This window comes from Sceloporus undulatus, chromosome 5 (assembly GCF_019175285.1).
Source record: "Sceloporus undulatus isolate JIND9_A2432 ecotype Alabama chromosome 5, SceUnd_v1.1, whole genome shotgun sequence".
NCBI classification, from domain to species: Eukaryota; Metazoa; Chordata; class Lepidosauria; order Squamata; family Phrynosomatidae; genus Sceloporus; species Sceloporus undulatus.
The window spans coordinates 95,720,789-95,743,880 of NC_056526.1; the positions used below are offsets into that span (position 1 = coordinate 95,720,789).

The 23,092-nt window shown below is 39.6% G+C and overlaps 1 protein-coding gene across 4 annotated transcripts in view; it reads right to left on the reverse strand.

Annotated features, from left to right (window-relative positions):
* Positions 1-23,092, reverse strand: part of CPEB2 (cytoplasmic polyadenylation element binding protein 2) — a 62,866-nt gene that overhangs the window by 14,076 nt on the left and 25,698 nt on the right. For 2 of the 4 annotated variants that reach the window (XM_042470578.1, XM_042470579.1), the window contains exons 4-7: positions 16,758-16,808; positions 12,264-12,287; positions 5,983-6,153; positions 4,121-4,210 (exon numbers count right to left, since the gene is read on the reverse strand). In XM_042470578.1, coding sequence (XP_042326512.1) covers positions 4,121-4,210; positions 5,983-6,153; positions 12,264-12,287; positions 16,758-16,808 — 336 coding nt within the window. The remainder of the gene's footprint in view (positions 1-4,120; positions 4,211-5,982; positions 6,154-12,263; positions 12,288-16,757; positions 16,809-23,092) is intronic. The other 2 variants (XM_042470580.1, XM_042470581.1) reach the window with 1 other exon arrangement.

Below are 23,092 nucleotides of genomic sequence, written 5' to 3' on the forward strand. Positions count from 1 at the left end.
TGAAAAGCACTGCTTTAAGATACATGGAGATCACCTAGTGGTAGATGAAAGAGAAACACTATAAATAAAAAGTATAATTGTAAGCCACTCTGAGAGCCTTTAGGGCTGAAGGACGGGGTATAAATATCATAAATAAATAATAATCAATTGGCATTTAGCCACATTGTAAGGTAAAAATGACATTTCCTCCCATAAATACCTGAACATAAATTTGGTGTACATCTGTTGGCAGTACAGTGGCCTCTTGGTATCCACTGGGGTTTGGTTCCAGGACCCTTTGTGGATACCAAAATCAATGGATGCTCAGGTCCCATTAAATACAAGGGCATTTACAAAATGGCAAAATCAATGTTGGCTTTTTAGGATTAATGTATTTTGTGAATATTTTCAAGCCGTGGTTGCTTGGATCCAGGGACACAGAGGGCCAACTGTAACATGCTGTGTTTTGATGCTCTTTAAAATAGATATTTCAAACAGTTGCCCATTATTTGGTTTATTTTCAATCCAGGACTAAATCAGAATGTCAAGTACATACAGGGAACTTGATTCTAGAGAACGAATAACAACTGCTGCAGAATTGTATCTCTGCTTATTCGGCAACACACAAAATAACATTGTATGTGTAACAAATACTCATGCTTCTCTCTTCCACAATATCTTCTTTTCTGCTCACTATATATTATTGTAGTGCAGAGGTGGGCAAAGTGCAGCCTGTGGGCACATGTAGCCCCTTATGGATAATTCCCCCCACCAGCAAAATAATGTATTTCCCAAATATCCAAAATGGCTTTTAGGGTGGTGTAGAGGGTATTTCCACCACAGCTAGAGGACCCCAGGGGTCAGAAACATTTTGCATTTTTAAAAAATGCTAATAGTAGTATAGTGCAGGGGTATTATTTAGCAAATGGAATATAGAAATCCACAGGGAAAAAACTGAAATAAACTCATCCTAAGATCACATTTCAAAGTAAAATATTTTTTGTAGGGGAAGGAGGAGGAAGAGCAAACAAGAGTGAGAGCAAGGGAAGAGTCCACATAGCTACACAGAAAAGCACAGCAGTAGTCCAATGTAAAAGGAGAAACAAAGGCAAATTATCTTTACAATCATGGCTGAAAGCAGTGTGTGTTAGACTGTGGGAGAATCCCTACAGTAAGAGAGAAAACTATTATTTTCAATCCATAGCAGAAAGACTACTACTGCCTACTTATTAGATATTCATACAGTGCGCCTGTGTCATACATGGCTTTCAGCTAAGGCATGCGCCGGAAGTAGCAATGGCGCGTGCACCTATAGCACACATGCCATGCCATGTGCACGAGCCCCATTGTTTTCAATGGGGCTCCACCATACGCGGTATTTCCCTTACACAGGGGTGGGAGTACAGAATGGATCCCCCGTGTAAAGGAAGGGCACACTGTATATGATATTAAATTAATTTGGTATCAAGAAATCATATCTATCACTTTAATTATATATTTCTTAATAGGGGATGATACAATGCCTATATAATGGCAAATATTGGAAGAATCAATACTTCATGGGTCTTCCTCAATTTGAGACGTACAGACTGCATCCATATAGATGGATTAATTTGTAAACACACATTTCAGTCCCATGTGCAGCATATTAATTTGCTTTAGCACAGAATTTAAGAATCAATAGAGAGTCAATGTGGTGTGGTTTGAATGTTGGACTATGAGCCAAAACACATTGCAGAAATAATTCAGTTTGAGGCTGCTTTAACTGTCCTGGCTCAGTGCTAGGGAATCTTGGGAATTGTAGTTCATTGCGGCACCAGAGCTCTCTGACAGAAAAGGCTAAATGAATTATAAAACTACAGTTCCCAGAATTCCCCAGCAGTAAACCAGGGTAGTTAAAGCGGTCTCAAACTGGATTATTTCTGCAGTGTGTTTTGGACCTATGACTCTGGAGACGAGGTTTTAATTACCAGCTCAACCAGGGAAATTCATTGGCTGGTCTCGGACAAGTCACAGTCTCTCAGTCTCAGAGGATGGCAACAGCAAACTCATCTGAACAAATCTGGCCAAGAAAATTTTGTGATAGGGTTGCCTTAGGGTCTCCATAGGCCAGAAACAACTTAAAAACCACACAACAATAAACCCTTAGAATTCCTGATATGTCATACTATGGTAGACAGTTTCTTTACTTGGAAGACCAGGTACATGTAATTGTATTTGCACATGCTCACTCATTGCTCTTTCTACCCCACCCCCCACCCCCCAATTTAATTCAGATGATAATTCCTGGGCAAGAATTTAACTATTGTTCAGTGTTACTCTGTGAAGTATACTATACACTATTTTGCTCAGGCTATAAAACAAAAGGCGCACCTCAGAAGTGGGGCTAAACTAACCTCAGTGGTACCCTACGTCTACATAAATTTGCCCAGGATGAAGGTGCTGGCCACTCCTATATGAATTATTAAGACAGTGACCAAGTGTGACATTTTAATCTCTTAATCCTCAATTGCCATCAACCAAAGATTACTGACATTTCTCATGCAGTTGATGTGAGATTTGAACTAACAGATTTGCAAATTAGCAGTGAAGGATACTGGACAGAAAGGTTTCACAACACTTCATACGAATCTAGATAGAAATTGTTTAAGCATACCAATCAATATGTAAACTAATATAGCAATCTGTTTTGAAGACATGCTAAACATTGTTCTTCATATTCTTCATGTTGTTAAAGTGGGCTATATATAAATTTAATGTTTTATATTAGAAACTATAGTAGAATCTGGGGGAAAAAGTTACCGGTATGTTCAGCAACAGAAATTTCAAAGCCAAATGTAAAACACGATTAGCTGTTTGTCAGGTAAAACAGACATGATCAAGTAGCTCAAAAACCTAAAGACCCATGTAGTGAATGCAAAAGCTTTCTTGCCACCAAACTGGAACTTTATATGCAGTGAAGTTTGGTGTACTCTGCTTATGTTTTATACCCAAGTGTAATGTCTAATAATAAATCTTACTAATAGCGGACAAAGAAGAGACAACTTTAAAAAATGCTACTTAACTTAGAATTGGAGGGGAAAACCCTGTCTTGAAAGCCTGTCACTGTACTACAACTCATGTGTTATCCATACGTTTGGAGAATATGTCTTGTAAAGTTCTATCACACAAAATATGGGAAACTGTATACTGTTACTACCATATTATTAGGGCCAACAATTGTACACCTAAAAGAAACTTAGGGGCGAAACAGAACAGCTTGAAACATAAGGCAGAAACAAAAACAGCTTGAAGCTGTCCTGGAGAAAGCTGGGTTGGGGCTGTGGCAACCGCATGCTGTTGCCCCAATCTGCCTTTTTGCTGCTCTTTTTTGTGCCGGCGCAAAGTTGGTTTTTCCTGCCCTGCCGTACCTTTATAGTGGTCCTGTACTGTGCGGTGTTGGGGCACCTGCAAACTGACCCATATGTGGGCAACCAAGTGGTGTGAAACCAGCTTCTGGCTGGGTTCAGAGCATGCGTCGTCAAAAATAAACTTCCATGGGGATCATTATCAGTGAAAACAACTCTGCACTGGACATTGGGGGTATACTATTTGTTGTCTGCCCTGATAAAGAATGAAATACATCTTTTTGCTTTTGCTCAGTTGGTAGCATCCAATGCTATGTCTTATACAGAGACATAACAAACAGGTCTAGAGAGCTAGTCCACACGCATGAGTCAGCTGTTTATTTTATTCAAATAATTTACAGTGGGACCTACCCATATGTGGGAGATCCATTCCGGACCCCTCCCCCCATGTATGGGGGAAATGTGTATGCTCCCCCTTTGCTTTAATGGGGGAGCACTTTAATGGGGGAGCTTAAGCAACGTATATAGGTAGAATCTTGTGGAGAAAGTATAGCTATACTAGGCTGTATACTGACCAGAAGCCATTCCCACAAATGTTTTGACATTTTCTTTCAACTGCCAGGAACACCGAAATAGCTCCTGCAGCTTATTCTGTATACCCAATGGGTCACAGTGAATTTTCTTCACAGAAGAGGATTTATGGGAAGAATAAAAAGCTATCTCGTATGTGTGGATTATCCCTGAAAGTCTCTTCAAAATATTTTGTACTTGATGGAAAACATAGAAAGAAATACCTTTAGGTGGAAAATATGATTTGCTTTCTGCCTTGTGAGGCCAGTCAACCACCAGAGGTCCAAATCGTCTGAAGCTAGCAGTAATTTCATCTAAAAATTGATATAAATAATTTCAGTAAATATATTGCTTTGCATTTACTTCCCTAACATTTTTCATAACTTCTAATTCATCAAACAGTTGCTGTGGTTGTTTGAACAAAATAATAGTATCTTGCAGCATAAAAATGACATTAAATGCATACTTTTGGAATAGTCATGAGAACTCTTTCCAGCTTGACTTAAAGACCATTTGGGATTTGCAAGCATTCTTCTTAAGGGGCTCCAATGAAAGGCTAGATAATTTTCAAACCTCCTCATTTTGGCCAGTTCCCCGGCTTTAAAAGCAAAAATAATAAAGACCTCTTACAACCACACATCGTTTGTGTGAATGGGTTTTGGATGGGATTTATTTGGAAAGCTTCTCCCTTCTGAAGCTTGAGGCAAAATATGTCAGGAAAGGTTGCCCAAAGAAGTGGGAAAACAAAAGTGGGGGGAAAGTATTAAGTTTTCTTTTAATAACTGGCTGGTGTATTTATGGATATGACTCAGTTTGCTTTCTTGGAGTGGGATGAGTACCCCATTAGCCATCTAGCTGTTGTGGAAGACTCCATTGCAATAAATTATGATAAGGAATTTTATGAACAAACCACTCAGAGAGAAAAAAAGAAAAGAAAAATGCCATGTGATTTCTCCTAAATGACAAGCTGTAGTTCTTCTCTGCAGGATTGCTTGCAAAGGGCTGGCATGATAATGTGAAACACCCTAATTAGGGAGCCAATGGAAACCTTTCACATGTTTTGCTATGTATACAACTCATACTTTATTATTCCAAATTTTTCCATGCACACATGATGAATGTGGTATGTGACTGATTGGCAGGCAGATCACCTGATGCTGTGCCAAGGCTCTCCAGTTGTAACTAATAAAGTTGTGGCTATTTTCAACCCCTAGCAATGTATTAATATGTGCTTTGTATTTAACCCCCCACACTCCAATCTCCTTTTAATATGTAAGACTGCAAGAGGATCTATAGAAGGCAATTAAAACAAACACCACCACCATCACCACCACTAATACGTCTTCTTCTTCTTCTTCTTCTTCTTCTTCTTCGTTGTACTAGTACTGCTGCTATTATTCACAATCCACAACTCAGTTCTACACATTTCTATGGGCAAATAACTAACCACCTTGACACTATCCATCCATGGTGGAGGAATGACATACTGCTGTGAAGTAAGGGGCTATATTGGTGGTATCACTACTGCTGATAGGGTTGCCCAAATAAGACAGGCTATTCCTTAGGAGCCTAAATATGACAAAGAGCTACTAGGCAGTAACTGTTGCTGGCAAAGAGAATGGCAGTGGCACCACAGCTAACTAGTACTTCACATAAGAAGACAATGACAAACCACTCCTAAAACCTTTTACCTTGAAAAACCTTTGATAAGATAGTTCAAAATCAAAGAGAGAGCTAAAAGATGAGACTCTCAGCTCAGAAGGCATTCAACCAAGTACATGGGAAGAGCAAAGGAAAGGTATGAGTAGCGCTGTGTCTACTGAAGAGGGAAACTGCACTAAAGGTGGATTGATCCAATCAAGGACCTGTGTCTGCTAAACCTGAGCTGGTTGATCACTAGGGATCTTAGAGGTCTTTCAGTCATAAAATAATGGTAAATAACAATAAAAACAACAGAACTTAATCTAAGTTAAATGAGAATAGAATTGAGGCATGGATTTCAGACATACCCTCCACCTCAGCTTCAATTTAATTCCAGACAAAACCAAGACCATCCTTTCTTTCAACTAAACATCAAGCAACTCACCTTCATCAATGTCTGGAGGAAGACCACCAACAAACACCTTCCGAGAGAAACGTTCTATCCGCTCTCCATTCTGATGAGCAGAATAACAAGTAGGTGAATTTATCACACCCACTTGATCACTATGACCATCATCCAACAAGCCATCATCTATTGGAAAGAGGGAAGAACGACCTGAGGGGAAAAGAGAAAGAAAAAAAGAAGTGTGAGCAAGGAGTCCTGGTGGTGCAGTGGTTAAATGCCTGTACTGCAGCCACTCACTCACAAACCACAAGGTTGTGAGTTCAATACCAGCCAGGGGCTTAGAATCGACTTAGCCTAGCATCCTTCTGAGATGGCTAAAATGAGTACCCATGTTGTTGGGGGCAATTAGCTTACACATTGTAAACCACTTAGAGAGTGCTTAAGTGCACTGATAAGCGGTATAGAAAGGTACTTGCTATTCCTTGCTATAACTAAATGGCCAAATTTGTCTCTCTATATGTCATTGCATGTATCTTGATTTTGGCTGACTTCTTGTTAGTTCTTTTCGTGTGTGTGTGTGTGTGTGTGTGTGTGTGTGTGTAGGGGAGGCAGCAATTCTCAATTGACCTTGTACAATGACCAAAATCCATCCCTAACCCACTTATTAGCTTCAGAAGCACACCTATGACCATTTAGTAAATAGTGGAGAGCAAACGGCATCTGAGAATAATCTGGCTATGCCCCAGACATAGAGCAATCATATCATCTGCCAAGAGCTCTAGGTTTTGATGTCACTATTCTGCATCTGGCTATAGAGACATAGTGAGACTCTTCTCTAGTAACCCCTGCTCTTCCCAGGTCAATGAATGACTGTGAGTGGGGGCTCCTGCAGATAAAAAAATAGGTATTGAAGGTGTAAGACAAGAGACAGCACAGCTCTACATGCACAACCTTTACACTATATACTTGAGAATCAGGATCACAGCCTGAGATAGGCATTTTTGTTGTCTTCCTATATCTACAATAATAATAAAATATGTATGTATATATTTAGTATAAGACAGCAAATCGAAATTCGAATTTGTTGTTAAACATGACATACTTATTAGACAAACTAGGCTAGTTTCCCCAACCTTACAGTAAATAGAAGTTTCTGTTAAAGTATAGATAATATTTGGGATCATGACAAAGGAAGGAAAGGGTTATAACAACAGTGTTGCTTACATCCATGGCTCCTGCTCCTGTGGTTTACATTTAAGTTAAAAAAAAAAAGAACAGATACAAAAAAAAAAGAGTTCGCCTACTTTACATATCACGTAGTTTAGCCCTTTACAGATTTAGTAAACCTTAATATGAAGAAGTAACAGTATCATACCATATTAGTTTGTCAAAGGTTACTAAACTCATGCAAAAGAAATGCTACAAATGTTCTAAAGCACTGTATACATACTAATACTACAAAGCACAAAAATCAGCAGCACCAAAATATAACATATTTGGACATTAAAAATAAGTGTACTGATTTTAAAATAATTTTAAAAGAGCAAGGTTTAAAAGAGTAATACTACTGTGCAGTAATTAATTTCATCCAAAATACTCATGCATTGAGAAAATAAAATGAATGTAATGTAATCTGAACTATTTAATACTGTACTAGAATCATAGAATCGTAGAGTTGGAAGAGGCCACAAGGGCCATCCAGGTCCAACCCCCTATCATAAAGATATTCACAATCAAAGCATCCCTGACAGATGGTCATCCAGTCTCTGTTTAAAAACCCCAAAAGAACTAAGATCCACCACTCTCCAAGGGAGTGTTTCCCACTGTTGAACAGCTCTTACTGTCAGGAAGTTCCTTCAAATGTTTAGGCGGAATATTTTTTCCTGTAGCTTGCATCCATTGTTCCAGTCCCTATTCTCTGGAGCAGCAGAAAACAAGCTAGCTCCATCCTCAGTATGACACCCCTTCAAATATTTAAACAGGTCTATCATATCACCTCTAACCTTCTCTTCTCCAGGCTAAACATACTCAGCTTCCCAAGTCGTTCCTCATTGGACATGGTTTCCAGACCCTTCACCATTTTGGTCACCCTCCTCGGGACACGTTCCAGCTTGTCAATATCCTTTTTGAATTGTGGTGCCCAGAACTGGACACAGTATTCCAGGTGAGGCCTGACCAAAGCAGAATAGAGTGGCACTATTCTCTTGATCTAGACACTATACTTCTATTGATGCAGCCTAAAACTGTATTGGAGTTTTTAGCTACCACATCACACTGTTAACTCATGTTCAACTTGTGGTCTACTAGGACTCGTAGATCCCTTTCACATGTAGTCTAAGCCAGGTGTCCCCAATTCTATATCTATGCATTTCATTTTTCCACCGTAAGAGCAGTACAGTACATTTCTCCATGTTGAAATTCATTTTGTTAGTAGGGTTGGTGGTCTATGCATTCAAACCCCCAATTTTTCAAAACATCCATTGTCTTGCCTATCCTGTAAGCAAGTGCATTGTCCTACAAAAAGAGAACACTTTCCGCTGCTTCCTTCACTGTTTGCCCTTCAATGCCTCCTTTAATTTGCACAGCAAGTTGTTTGGTCCTTCTGAAGCTATCTGTTCATCAAAATATCTTTCGATTCCTGAAAAACTGTGGCCATGACTTCTTCTGCTGACTTCCAAACCTCAGTTTTTTTCAGCTGTAGAGAACCTAAGTGCTGACATTGCAAGGACGGTTGCTTGATCTCCAGATAATAGTGATGTAAACATGTTTCAACAGTGAAAAGTTGTTCCAAAACATTATTTCTAGATCGCTCAAAATGCTGCAAAATCAATCTGGAGGTATCCACTGGATTTTGTTTCTGTTCAGAATTCAAACATTTTGGCATTGATAGCCAACTGCTCATGAATTATAAATCTAATGCATTCCCAAGATATCTCAGCCATTGTTTTAGCCGACAATTGCCAGTTTAGCTCCTGACCTGACATGGCTACTGATTTATGATTCTCAAACTATTTTGTGAGTACTACTTTGGTACTCTGTTCTGATTTACAGCTTCTGACTTTGGACTGTTTGACATTGGATACCTCTTGTTGCTATGGCTTCTGAACTTTGGGCACTCAGAACAGAAAAAGAATACACGACTCACTAGCAAAGATGATAATGCATGGTAAATTAGAAGGCTGAAGAAAAAGAGGACAATGGATTACAGATGGATGAACTCATTCAAGGAAGTCATGGCCCTGAATCTGCAAGACCTGAGCTGTTGAGGATAGGGTGACTTGAAGGTATCTCATCCATAGGATCAACATAAGTCAAAGTTGACTTGATGGCAGTTAAGAACAATGAACACCTGGAGCAAATGTTCCAGGCCCCTTAGTGTCTAGGGGCCCATGATGCTTCTGGTACAAGAGATGCTGGTGTGCATAATATTGTTATTGTTATTATTAAAGAAAGAGATGCTTCTGGACACAATTGAATTATATGAAATTGATTTAAGTCATGGCTGAAATGCTTTTCTGACAGATTCAGTTTTAAAGATTTGAATTACAGTTTAAAGCACTAGTCGGAAAAATTTTATTTAAACATCTTAGTAGAAATACATAATTGTTAATATAACCTTAATACATCCTCAGAGATGTAGGTTTCATTAGAAAATAGGTACATGATCAAAAATTATTTTGAATCATTATCAGATTAATTTTCAGTGCATCAAAGTTGGAATCTCTTGCATTGTACATCCACACTTTATCCTCCTTATTCAGATCAATTCCAGCTGCCCATGTTCCTTGTTCACTGACCTCATGTATCTTTGCACTTAAGAGAGAGGCAAGGTCATAGAAAGAGAGAGAGTGTGTGTATGAGCATGTCATGTACAGCCTGTGCAGAACAGAACTAATCAGGTTATTTTCCTGCCTCCATAAACTACAGTTAGCATATTCATAAACATAATCAGAAGTTGAAAATTAATATTCATAATATCTTTCAGTTGTTATTTTTTACTAATTTTTTAAATTAAATCTGGTTTACATTATATATATATATATATATATATATATATATATATATATATATATATATAATCTTAAATGAAACAGCTGGAGCACTAAGCCACTCCATGTATATAGATTTGCATGGAAGAGGAGCTGTTTTTGGTACAGCTTCAGGGCCTCAGTGACCTTAACCTAACCTTTCCCTTAAGAGTATACCACATTCAGCAATCCCAGAGAAAAATCCCGCAAATGGGAAAGTGTTATTTTTAATACAATATTTTAAAAACAAGTATGACTTTATTCTAGGGCATGGGTGGGCAATCTCTGAGAGGCTGAAGGTTATTTCCATCCTTCTCCAACACTTAAGCATCCCAATTCCCCAATCCTTACAAAATGGGGGAAAACACCAATTAAAAATGTCAAATAGGGCTACTGTTTCTTCTTACTGCAGCCTGAAAATCTGACACAGGCTAATGTGTTTATGCCATCTTGGGACACTAATAGTATGATGCTGAATCCCAAATATCATGCTTTTCCCACTCCCCCTACCCTTTTGCTTACCATGTTGCCCAGAAATGGGGAAAGTTGCCATAGGAACATTTTTGTGGCATCCAAGGTTAGATTAATTTCTGGGTATTTCCTCTTATAAAACAGGTCTCTCCTGGGCCTAAAGCAGCTGGGGGGGGGGGGGCTGTTAAAATTGCATAGGGTGCATGGACCTCTTGATATCTCCTGTGGGGCCAATGCGGCCCCTTAAACCCCAACAGCTACCCACTCTCGATTAACCTAATGAAGAGTTTTGACTTGCTATTACAGTGCGCCTGCATCATACGTGGGCGTATTATACGCTGCTTTCAGCGTATGCTGAAAGCAGTGTTGCTTCTTCCGGCGCCCTGAGCCAGAAGAAACAATAGCACATGTGCCTGTGGTGTGTGTGTGCCACCGGTGCCATGCGCCACCATGAGCACAAGCCCCATTATTTCAAAGGGGCTCGAGCATATGCATTTTTCGTTTTACACGAGAGGGTCCGGAACGGATCCCCCGCATAAAACAAGGGCGCACTGTATTTTTGACAGTTTGTCTAATATAAATATAGCCTATGGTTTTTGGATCATGAAAACTAGTACCTCGTTTTATTGCCTTTCCCCAACTCTACATTAGTTTCAATTATATATGGTTTACTGATATTTCCATAGCTGTGTCTCTGATTAACCAAATGTAAATAAAATCCATCTATGATGAATCTCCGAACATAACTATATGAGCCTACCTTTCTTACCACATGCCTCCAAGCTGCTACAGCAAGCCAAGCACTACACTATGGATGTATATTAATAAAGCTGGGGATTTATACCTTTGTAGACCAGGTCTTGAGAGCTGAACTACAATTCTGTCTTATTAATTGGAGCTACAGAGTCATGCTTAAATTTCTAATATTTGTTTTACTGTCTAACTACCGTATTTTCCGGCATATAAGATGACTGGGCGTATAAGACAACCCCCAACTTTTCCAGTTAAAATATAGAATTTGGGATATACTCGCCATATAAGACTAACCCTCTTCCAACGCACACCAAATAAAAATTTAGAAACATCAGATTTGATTTCAATATGGTAATTTTAATTCAAATGCTTATGACATGCAGGTACTTAGCAGGAAAACCTATTGTATATAAAGCCTGCTTTGAGTGGTCAGCTCTCCCTGCCGCCCAGTCCTCTCTGTCTCCAAGATTTTCTTCTACTGTACTTGTACAGCGCTGCCCTTGCTGCTTTCATACGGTCACCACATACGGAGAGTATGCGGCCGCGGCCGTTTTTGAGCTCCCCCTACCGTATGCGGCTACCGCAGATTCCCTAGTCCGGCTTGGAAGTTTCAGCCCTATAAGACAACACCCGGTGTAAAAGACAACACCCAACTTTTGAGAAAATTTTCCTGGGTTAAAAAGTAGTCTTATATGCCAGAAAATACAGTACATACTGAATCTGAACTCTGACAATGAAATGAAAATACTTTTTGTCGTGGGAAAAACATTTAAGAATTTTCAGGAAGTATTTGATGTAAATGTGAATGGAATTGTAAACAGAATCACAAATTTCAGGATTTCATATTCATGTAACATATAAAATCAGAATCAGAAATAGGTAAGATTTTACAGAAGATCATGAAAAATAAATGGAAAAATCTGTTGTTAATAATTAGATTCATAGTTTATCACCAATTTTAACATGAAATAATTGACACCTTCTGAATCTCTGATTTGGAGTATGTTAGTATAACACCCCCAACTCCATTCAGCATTTGATTTATTAAAGTAAACAATGTGGAATTACCTCGTCTTCGCCCATAACTCCTTGCTGCATGTAAACAAAGGACAAATCATAAAATGTCAAAGAACTATACAAATGTCTTACAAGTGTGTAAAAGTTCTGTGGGTATACTAGACAACCTTAGTCCACATTTGGGAATTCTTGCTTATGTCCAATTTTATTTTCATTTTATAAACTTATATCAAACACTTTGTATTTAAATATGAATTTGGTTTGGACAATTTTATTAAAATTGTCATGCAAGAATTAATACCTTGCAAGAATGTTCATATTACTTGTAATAAACTTAACACTGCATGTCAATATTTTGCATCTCACACTTTGGGCTTTCAGTTCTCATGATGGTATTTAAACTAAACAACAGAGAGCACTTTCATTCTTCATGGACCAAACAAATAAAAAACGAATCTGAGAAATGTCCTAGCTGTTGGGACATTTTGTACTTAGCTGTAGTGATATGAACACTATAAACCATGACCTTCATTTGCCAAGAAACAGCTGTAAGAAAATTAACTCAAAGGCTTTTGTCTGGAACAAAGGACTCCTTTTGATCATAGATTAGTTTTGCAGATAATTTTTTTAAAAAAATCCTCTGCCTGGCACCAGAGTGTGGCGGCTTGGCTCTAGTGTGCCCAAACAAAGTTGATTTTGTGCAGCATAAAGGCTTCAAATGTTGTATACATATATGCAAAAACAGCATCCCATTTCTACTTTTGGCCCTTTTGAACATGCCAATATTGTCGCTGACCCTCTCTTTTCTGAGAATTTTAAGATTCTGAAAAAGCAGCACCAGAACATAAAGTAGCCAGAACAGCACCAAGATATTGGATCTAGTTTAGGGTTCCCTACTTCCAGCAGCTTTGGACCCAATACCTTCTGACTGTCCAGAGGTCTCCACTCCTTGCTTTAGGCTTTATATTTCCACCTGCCACAGATTACTAATACAGATGTTCATTTTAGGCGTACCATTTGAAAAGGTCCTGTACCTTTATTGCACAGCAATAAAAACAATTAACTATGTTTTCATTACTACAGACAAGTTAAGAAAACCAGAGAGCGAACACTTCACACTGAGTAACTTTGTCATTTGTATCAGCGTGTAGTTCCTAGCTGAAGTATTTTATGAATACTCAATCTTTGATATCAGATGGCGATTTCCACCCCATTTCACCAGTAAAAGTATGCAGCTCATTTTCTGGTTTTTGTGTATATATTTTGTTTTATTTTTAGTAAATGTTGATGTGTAAAATATTTATCAGCCTGGTCTAAATTACCATTGGAGCAAATCTCAACGTAGCAACAGTTTAAAAGAACTATAGAGGATAAAAATTTTACAAAATCCCCAAACATTAGTTGATTAGAATAGATAGCAGAAAACATCTCCATACATAAACTTTGTACTTATTATCTGCCCATAACTTGCTTTGAACTCATGATTTTGTTGTTAACATGTTTGCTTCTGTTTTTGGCTAAATCTACTACAACTCATTGGTTCCACCTATTATCTGCACTGCCCTTTGCTTTCTCAGTTCAGTGGATAACAGCTGCCACAGTCCTTTACACAGGGAGAATACCGCCTTATTTACCAACCGGATTTTTATACCAGCCTTCAATATATAATAGTGCATTTTACAAAAGTTAAAATACATTAAACACATAATGAAATGATTAAAATCATAAAAACAGCAACATGAAAGTATCAGTAAAACATTACACAGTAAAATCGCAGAAAAAGAAGAATGTCTATGTATAGTGTTGACACAATATTAAGACAAGTCTCCTTGAAGAGAAAGTTTCAAAAATGGGGAAACCACAAAAGAAAAGGGCCCTTTCCCAATCATCTGTCACCTCACTTCAAATGGTAGGGGACATGCAGAGGAAGATCTCTGAAGATTAACTCACTGTACAAATAGGCTGACATAGAAGTAGGTAACCTAAACCCAAACCAAAGAGGACTTTGTAGATAAATATCAATCCTTAGAAATTATACTTATTGTTCATGTCTAAACTTTCTTTAGAAATGGTCCATACGTCACTTCAAGCACAAAGGAGATCTAGGTCTAATATCCAGAGTTAGTTTCATTCTACCAGTTGCACTCTGTACTAATTGCAATTTCTGAGGGTCTTCAAAGTTAATGTTCTACACGGAAACTGCCAGTGATAAATAACTGGTCATGCATAATCTCTGCCTTGAAGTGGCAACAACTCACATGCCAGCCATAGCTGGTAATAGGCACTCCAAGCTATTTGATCTACTTTGGTTTGTAATGACACAGTTCCTAAGAAGTGAACCTGATTCATTAAGATACCCTAGTTAGAATAACCAAAACATGGGTGCACCATACATGGCTTTCAGCATATGCTGAAAGCCATGCTGGAAGAGCCCATCGCGCATCCCAGAAGAAATAACCAGGCACGCACCCATGGCACGAGCCCCATTACTTCAAATGGGGCTCCAGCATACACTGATTTCCCCTTACGCGGAGGGATCCGGAATGGATCCCTGTGTAAAGGGAGGGCCCATTGTACTTCATCCTATCAGTTTACTCAGTCCAGTTTATCTAAGTACAGTCATCCTTTCTTATACACAGATTTTTTTTACAAACAAACAAGCTTCATTTATGTACCGCTTCAACTGTAAGCTAATTTGCCCCCAACAATCTGGATACTCATTTTAGTGACCTCAGAAGGATGCAAGCCTGAGTCAAGCTTCAGCCCTTTTGCTGGTCTTCAACTCGCAACCTTATGGTTTTGAGTGAGTGGCTGCAGTACAGGCATTTATACACGGATTCAAGCATCCACAGTTAGAAAATGTTCCAAAAAATATAAATTTCAAATATCAAACCTTAATTTTCCATTTTTTATAAGGGACACCATTTTGCTATGTCATTATAATTAATAGGACTTGAGCATACACAGATCTTGTTATACCCGGGGCATCTTGGAACCAAACCCCAGCGTATAACAAGGGTCCGCTGTATCACTTCAGAGCAGGCCTGCACAACTTGATACTATGTAGGAGCCAAAATTAAAATAGATTAACTTCTTCGGGCCACAGATAAGTGGTATCCACAGGGGCTTGGTTTCAGGAACCCATGTGGATTAAAAAAAAGCAGATGTTCAAGTCAGTATTTAAAAAATAAATTTGACTGTGATTGATAGCAGCCAGGATAAGCAGCAGTCTCAGGGCAAAAGGGAGGTTGGGATAGGAAGATCTGGGCACCAGATTTTCCTATTTCTGCTGTGATTTGGCTCCAAAGGGGGAGCTGGCATGTTCCCAGGAAGCAGGAGGAGTGTAGGCATGGTGCTCGGGGCTTGCCTCCCTCTTCCTCTTGGGTTACTGAAATCCCCACCTCCACCCCATCTGATTGAAATCAATCCCACAAAGTGGTTTAAAAGAGAGCAAGAAGCAGTACATGCCTGGCTCTGGGAGCTTGGCTTTGCCAGTGCTGCCTTCCAATCCCTCCTTTCTTTCCCCACCCACCATGCCTGATTAAAAGCAATCTGAGGAAGAAGTTTAAAAATACAGAGGTGGTTTGGTAGATCTAAAAATTCTGCTGTTATCAAATGATGATGTCCAAATGATTTTGAGGAAGGGCTGGAGCAGATGGGCAAGAAAAAGCATCTTGATCCTGCTTTTTCCAAAAGTAGGCTGAATTCCCGCTGCCCACAAGCCCCACTCCCAAGGTGGGCCAAATATGCATGGTCCATCTACATGGCGTGGCATCAAGCTGCACCACTGGGTGATTTTTTTGTTGCCGCCCAGTCCCCAGATACATATGTATCATCGCACAAACACACCACCTGCAACCTCCAGATACCATCCCATTGGCTGGCCACCCCTTTGATCAGCCACACAGTTGCACGTGCAATTGAACAGGACACTGTTGCATTGGTGTGCGAGTGATCCACTGGCAAATCACAATCATGGAGCCCCCCCCCCCGTCATACATGTCCACTTTATCCTTTAAAAAATGTTTTAAAAACTTTTAAAATTTCACCTCATGCCCCCCTGTTGGACTGTCTGGTTTGCGGATATTGTAATAATATCCATTGGAGCTGTCACACTTTCATTTATTTGCTTTACTTCAGCCCCGCACTCATGTTGGGGCATTTATATGCAGGCACGAAAATGTGCATTTTCCACCTTGAGTTGGACTATCCAGACTTCTTTTTGCTCCGTTATTAGCACTAGAATGTGGCTTCAGTCCAGTTTCCAGCCGCTTCCGAGGCTTGCGTCATCTAAACACCCTGCCTTCAAAGCAGTGTGTGTTTTGGCCCTCTGTGTTATAAAACCTTTTAACAGCACACAAATTCACATGGCAGCAGCATTAAATGATATGACTGTATAAAACTGTTGTAAAGTTAGATCTTTTTTTAAATAGGAAGATGGTTGTGATTTTCTAAAAATGTATCTTCTTTGAATGTTGACAATTCAGACAGAGAAATAAAATTTCAACCTTAATACAAATAATCTGCTAGTAGACTTGCTCTTACCATTCAACATTAGAAGATTGTCAGTTCCTGGATGTGGGTAATTCAAACGCCCTAAGAACAAATATACAAGAGTTAACTGTTAGACTTAAGAAATGAAAAGGCAAAAATTAGTATATATCTATCATATAACTCTATTTTAATCAGGGACAAAACTAGCTAATATGTTACTCCATTAGCCAATACCACTCTTGATTCAACTTAAAGTTGAAAGAAAGAGCTTCTTGACATTAATTCTCTGGTCATAAGATCTGGACTGTGCTTTGGAATCAGCTCCAAGAGATAAAGGTCTTCTTTGTTTCATAATATCCAGTAGCAGAGCTGACTAGTCCACCTCTTTTGTGCTCACTTTGAAGACCTCTACTGAACTCATTTGAACTGTAGAGATATCAAGTAGCTAGAACTCAAAAACAACTGTTAAAGCTAAGTTCAAAAATTTTACAGCATTTGGGCTGATATGTACAATTTTCATTTAATACAAATATTTAAAGAATTTAAAAATGTGAATAGAAGCTTTATAGAGGCCTATCTCAGGGTGCATCTATACAGTAGAATTAATGCAGTTTCACACTGCTTTACCTGCTGTGGCTCAATGCTATGTTACTCTGGGATTTCTAGTTTTGTGAAATGTTTAGGTTTCTCTGTCAGAGAGCTCTGGTGCCACAACAAACTGTAAATATCAGGATTCCATAGGATGGAGCCATGACAGTTAAAGTGGTGTCAGACTACATTAATTCTGCAATGTGTCAGCAACCTCAGTTGATAAAGCCTCTGAGAAAGAAGTTTCTTTTTACAAAATCTTTTTATTCATGCCCAGTTCTCTGGTTCTCTGTCTGGCTAGATTTTTGCAGCATTGGCATTGGGAGAACAGATGGAGAAACTTTTGATGTTGGGTTGCAGAAGTACGTCATAGGAAAACAAAGCCAAAGACCTGGAAAAGAGCAGAATTCTGCTCTAGCAGAACCAATTGTAGTCATGTGTGCCTCCCTACAACAGGCAAAGTAAACAGCAGCTGTTTAGATGACAAAACAGAGACGAAGGTAGAGCAGATAAGTCTCACTAACTTCAGCGTGTTAAAAAGCATAGATCTATAAGTCTGGCCACCAAAAATGGAAATGGTTAGTAAACTGGAAGGTTTTATCCCCAGATACATTTTGGAGAAAAGCCTTGAGGTGGTCTCTTTAAAAAATCCAAATATTTTTGTTTACTCGTGCAATGGTTATGTGACCGGCCCTTTTCATTTCAGATGTGCTTATCTTTAATTCTCATTTTTAAAAAACCTGTTGAAACATGTTCAAGTTGCTCTTCTTTTTTTGTGGTGTACTAACCTATTTTTTATTCTTTCCATGTTATTTCTGACTCTCATACCAATGTTTTGTTAAAGAAGTAATGCCCAAGAACACAACTACAGTGGTACCCCGGGATACGAATTGATCGCGTTACGAAAAAGTTAGATTGGAAAAAACTGTTCCGGGATACGAAGGTTTTTTCGGGTTACGAAATTTTTTTCGGCACGAAATTCAAACGCGCGGCTTTCCAGCGCTAACGGAAAGCCTTTTTCGGGTTGCGAAATGCATCGGGTTACGAACGGGGCGGCGGAACGAATTAATTTCGTAACCCGAGGTAGCACTGTACTTTGTTAACTGAGGTATACCGGTAATTGTTTCCTATGGTACATTTTAGTACAGATATACATCAGTTAATGAAGGAGCTGCTTGAATCTTCTAGGGACCACTTGAAACCTTCTTCCAAAATGCATCCCAGGATGATTTTTTTGTATTTCAACAACCTCTATTTTAATTATGATTTTCATTTTGGTGGCAATACTTACAGATCTATGGTTTTTCAATGTGCCAGGGTAGCTGGTTAGGCAGGCTAATCTGCTTTCCCTTTTTCTTTTTGCTCTACACACATGTTCAGTAAGTGATTCTGGGGGCAGCTGTTTACCTTGCCTGTTGTACACCACACACACAGCTACAGTAGAATCCCTAGAGAGAATGCCATACTCTCTCAGGTCAGATTTTATTGCATTGTTTACTGCAGACATGCTGCTGTAACCCAACACTGAAAGTCTGTCTTTCTGTAGCCTTCCTTTACCATTTTCCCCCAATATCAACCTTACAAAAAACAACAACAATATCCAGTTAGACAAAAAATAAGAAAAGCAGGGGGTTGGGTTGGGCTTTCTGTAAAAAAAAAAAAAGACTGTAAAAAGGAACTTCTGAGGAATGCCTGTAAAAACCAGAAAATATTAGGATAAGAAGAGGAAACTTGAATTCTGCATGCTTCAGCATTTGTTAGGAAAAACCTGAAGACAGAATAAGGATTCTAAAGCTGAAGTATGTTGCTAGTAGCTACTTAGGCAAAGATTATAGCAGATTTACTTAGCATTTGAGGGAAAAAGGCAGCCTTCATATCGTAATGAAACAAAGCAGCTATTGTATGTTACCAGGAAAATAATGTGCTTTGATAAAGTAGAAAACAGTTTGCTATGCAATTCCAAATATTATTATTATTTTATAAATAAAATAATAAATAAATAAATATTTACAAATAAATTATCATGGGAATTCCCTTTTCTCTTAAAACATGGGGAAATTACCATTTATACACACAGTGTTGGAAGGAGAAAAGAATGGGAAAAACAGGTAGAAATACTGTGTATGGGTGAAGATCAGGGCACACCCATAATTGTCTACAGTACATGGGTGTAGAGTGGATTGCAGCAAGATGGATGCCCATCAGCCCATGTACCAGAGGACGAAACAACATGGGTCTTCTGGACTTGTGGAGGTATAGACAAGTCACATCAGCTCATACAGCACTCAGGCGTGGCTATCTGCCCCAAAGCCAGACTGACACTCAGCACTTTATCATAGAATCATAGAATTGGAAGAGACTACAAGGGTCATCCAGTCCAATCCCCTGTCATGCAGGAACTCACAATTGAAGCACCCCCGACAGTGGGCCATCCAATCTATGTTTAAAGACCTCCAAGGAAGGAGACTCCACCACACTCTGAGGGTGTTCCACTGTCAAACAGCCCTAACTGTCAGGAAGTTCCTCCTAATGTTGAAATGGGATCTCTTTTCCTGTAGCTTGCATTCATTGTTCTGTGTTCTAGCCTCTGGAGCAGTAGAAAACAAGCTTGCTACATCCTCAATGTGACATCCCTTCAAATACTTAAACAGAGTTATCATATCACCCCTTAACCATCTCTTCTCCAGGCTAAACACACCCAGCTCCCTAAACCTCTCCTCATAGGGCATGGTTTCCAGACCCTTCACCATTTTGGTCGCCCTCTGTTGAACATATTCCAGCTTGTGGTGGTGCCCAGAACTAGACATAGTATTCCAGGTGAGGCCTGACCAAAGCAGAATAGAGTGGCACTATTACTTCCCTTGATCTAGATACAATACAGTACTTCTATTGTTGCAGCCTAAAATTGCATTGGCCTTTTTAGCTGTCACATCACACTGTTGACTCATGTTCAGCTTGTATGTACATATACGGTATGTATGAATGTATGCATATATTTATATTCAAATTTATACCCTACTTGTCTCTTATTATGAGACCCAAGAAGGCTCATCACAAAAATTAAAACCAAATATAATGAACAACGACCATATTAAAATATTAGTTTAAAAAATTAAAAGTTAAGCATAATAGTTAAAACATAATGATGATGACCATAATAAAAATATCACACACCCCACTTTAAAGACCTTCTGCAATGGCCAGTTAACCGTCAAAGGCCTGGGCCAACAAGGTCTTAACCTGTCAGTGGAAAGAGAGAGGGTGGGGCAGCTCTGAAGAAGGTTCTCTTCCACCAATGCTACTTATGATAGCACTGGCACCAAGAGAAAGCCCTCCCCTGAGGATCTTAAAATTATTGTCTTTTAGACAGTCTAGACTGAAGCGCTATGGGGCTTTGGAAGTCAGAACTACCATCTGAATTGTGTCCAAAAATGAACTGGTAGCCAGTGAAACTGTTTGAACAGAAGGGTTATATGTTCCTCATAACCAGCCCCATTCAGCATTCTGGCCACAGCATTGTGGACCCTCTGCAATTTCTGAACATATTCCAAAGACAGCTCTGCTAAGAGTGTATTTCTATAATCCAAACAGGGTACAATCAAGACATGTCTTACAATGGCTCAGATTTGACATCCTCTGGAACCCATGCAGCTGACACACTAGCTTTAACTGCAAATCCCCTCTTGGTCACTGTTGAGACCTCATCTCCAAGCTCAGCTCTGAATTCAAGAGTATGCTCAAGATACAAAGATGAAATTTCAGGGGGAGTTTAAGCCCATCTAGAACAGATTGAATCCCTATTCCTGCTTTTGACTGTTTAGGAACATCTCTGTCCTTGTCTGCAGTGAGCTTTGATTTGTTTGACCTCATCCACTCCATTAGTGATAATAGACACTAGTTTAGCACCAAGACAGCTTTCTCTGAATTAGATGAAAAGGAAAAAATAGAGTTGGATAGTATCAGCATATTGATTCCTTTGGGAAAAGGCGGGATATAAATACGTTGTTGTTGTTATACTGGTAACACCTAACCCACCAAGTTCTGAAAACCTCCCCCAGCAGTTTCATGTAGGTGTTGAATATCATGGGGGACAAAACTGAGCCGAAGAGAAGCCTGCAAACCAATGGCCACAAGGTCAAACAGGAATCCCCCAGCATCATCGTCTGTGTTCATCCCTCCAAGAAGAAGTGGAATCACTCTTAAACAGTGCCCCCACATCTAATCCCAGTTACACACCTCAGAAAGATGCCATGGTTGATGATAATGAAATCTGCACAAAAGTTCAGCTGAACCAATAGCGACACACTCCCCTGTTTAGTTCCCAGCACAGGCCATCCTACAAGGTGACCAAAGCCATTTCCATCCCGTAACCAGGACAGAAGTGGATCTAGATAATCCATTTCATCCAGGAACCTTTGGGTATCAGAGGACACCACCCATGCCAGAAACTTGACCCAAAAAGGAATACTGGAGATTGGCCAGTAGCTATCTATTGTAGTTCTGGAAGGATCCCCACTGCCCCCTGTAACAGTCTCACTGCAGCCTATTTTAGAAAGGATGGAACCCTGTGCTTCAGTGAGGCATTTACCACTTCTCTTACACACACAGCCATTTCCCACTACCTATTTTTATAAGCAAGGAAGGGTATGGGTCTGATACACATATAATGGCTCTCTACTCTGCAAGGATCTTGTCCACATCCCCAGGCTGCACAAATTGAAACATATCCAATAACATTCAGAAGCCAAAGCTATATCTACTGGACCTGTAATCACAATAATTCCCAAGTCATAGTGGGTTTGCATGATTTTATCTGCAGTGTTGTGTTCATAGAAGGCCCTGAACACTCAAGACAGCTTTGCTTGACAAACTGTGCAGATACAATGATGGCAAAGAACAATCATTTCTTCACAGACACTGCTACCACAGCATAAGCTTTCAAAGGCTCTGGCCAGTAGGAGCTTGCTCAAAATCTTCCACCATCGTTGCTCTATTTCTGTCCCACCCATATCACCATCAACTTCTGAGTAAACTAGGACGCTCACTTGGGTCTCTTCCATGGGAGGAAACACTCAGGATTGTGTTCACTGCCATGGTCTTTCCTCCATTCAAGGCTTCAACTGGATCACCTGCCAAGATAACAAAAAACTCTTCAAGATCCCTCAGGAGTCTACCCAGATCCATCAGTCGCTTAGGACAGACCATCTTAAATCAGTTCCCCACCAGTGAAGAGGCTCTGAATTTAAATGAGTCTAAACCTTATTACATAGTGATTTGTCCATGACAATAAATCCATAGAAAGTTCCTCTGTATCAAAATTGCCATCATCCTATTCAACACTGTAGACTAGTTACTGAGTGTGACCTGCAGCAAGGGTGACACTGGATATTATTTGGGATACATACATGGTTGTCATGGAAGGCATGAAGTTGCTTCCCCACTGGCCAGTCCTCATCTGCTGCTGCTCAGAGAACACAGGCAGGCAGAGGCGAAAGAGATGACCATCCCCCAGGGGAGGCAAAAAACTCCTGCCAGCCAAAGCCAATCCACTGGCTAATCCCCTGGCAGGCAAAATTCTACCCCAGGCCCATCAGCTGGAGGCAACCTTCATCTGCAGCAAGCAAATGCAATGACTTACAGAGTGAGTAGACAGAAAAACTGTCAAATGACAAAAAGCTCACTGTCAGATGGCAAGAACAATTTTACTTCTCTCAATGGGAACCCTGAGGAAGACTTTTGTGAGTTCATCTGTGGGAAGTCCTACCTAGTGATCTTATGGGAGTTTTTGACTGGCCGAG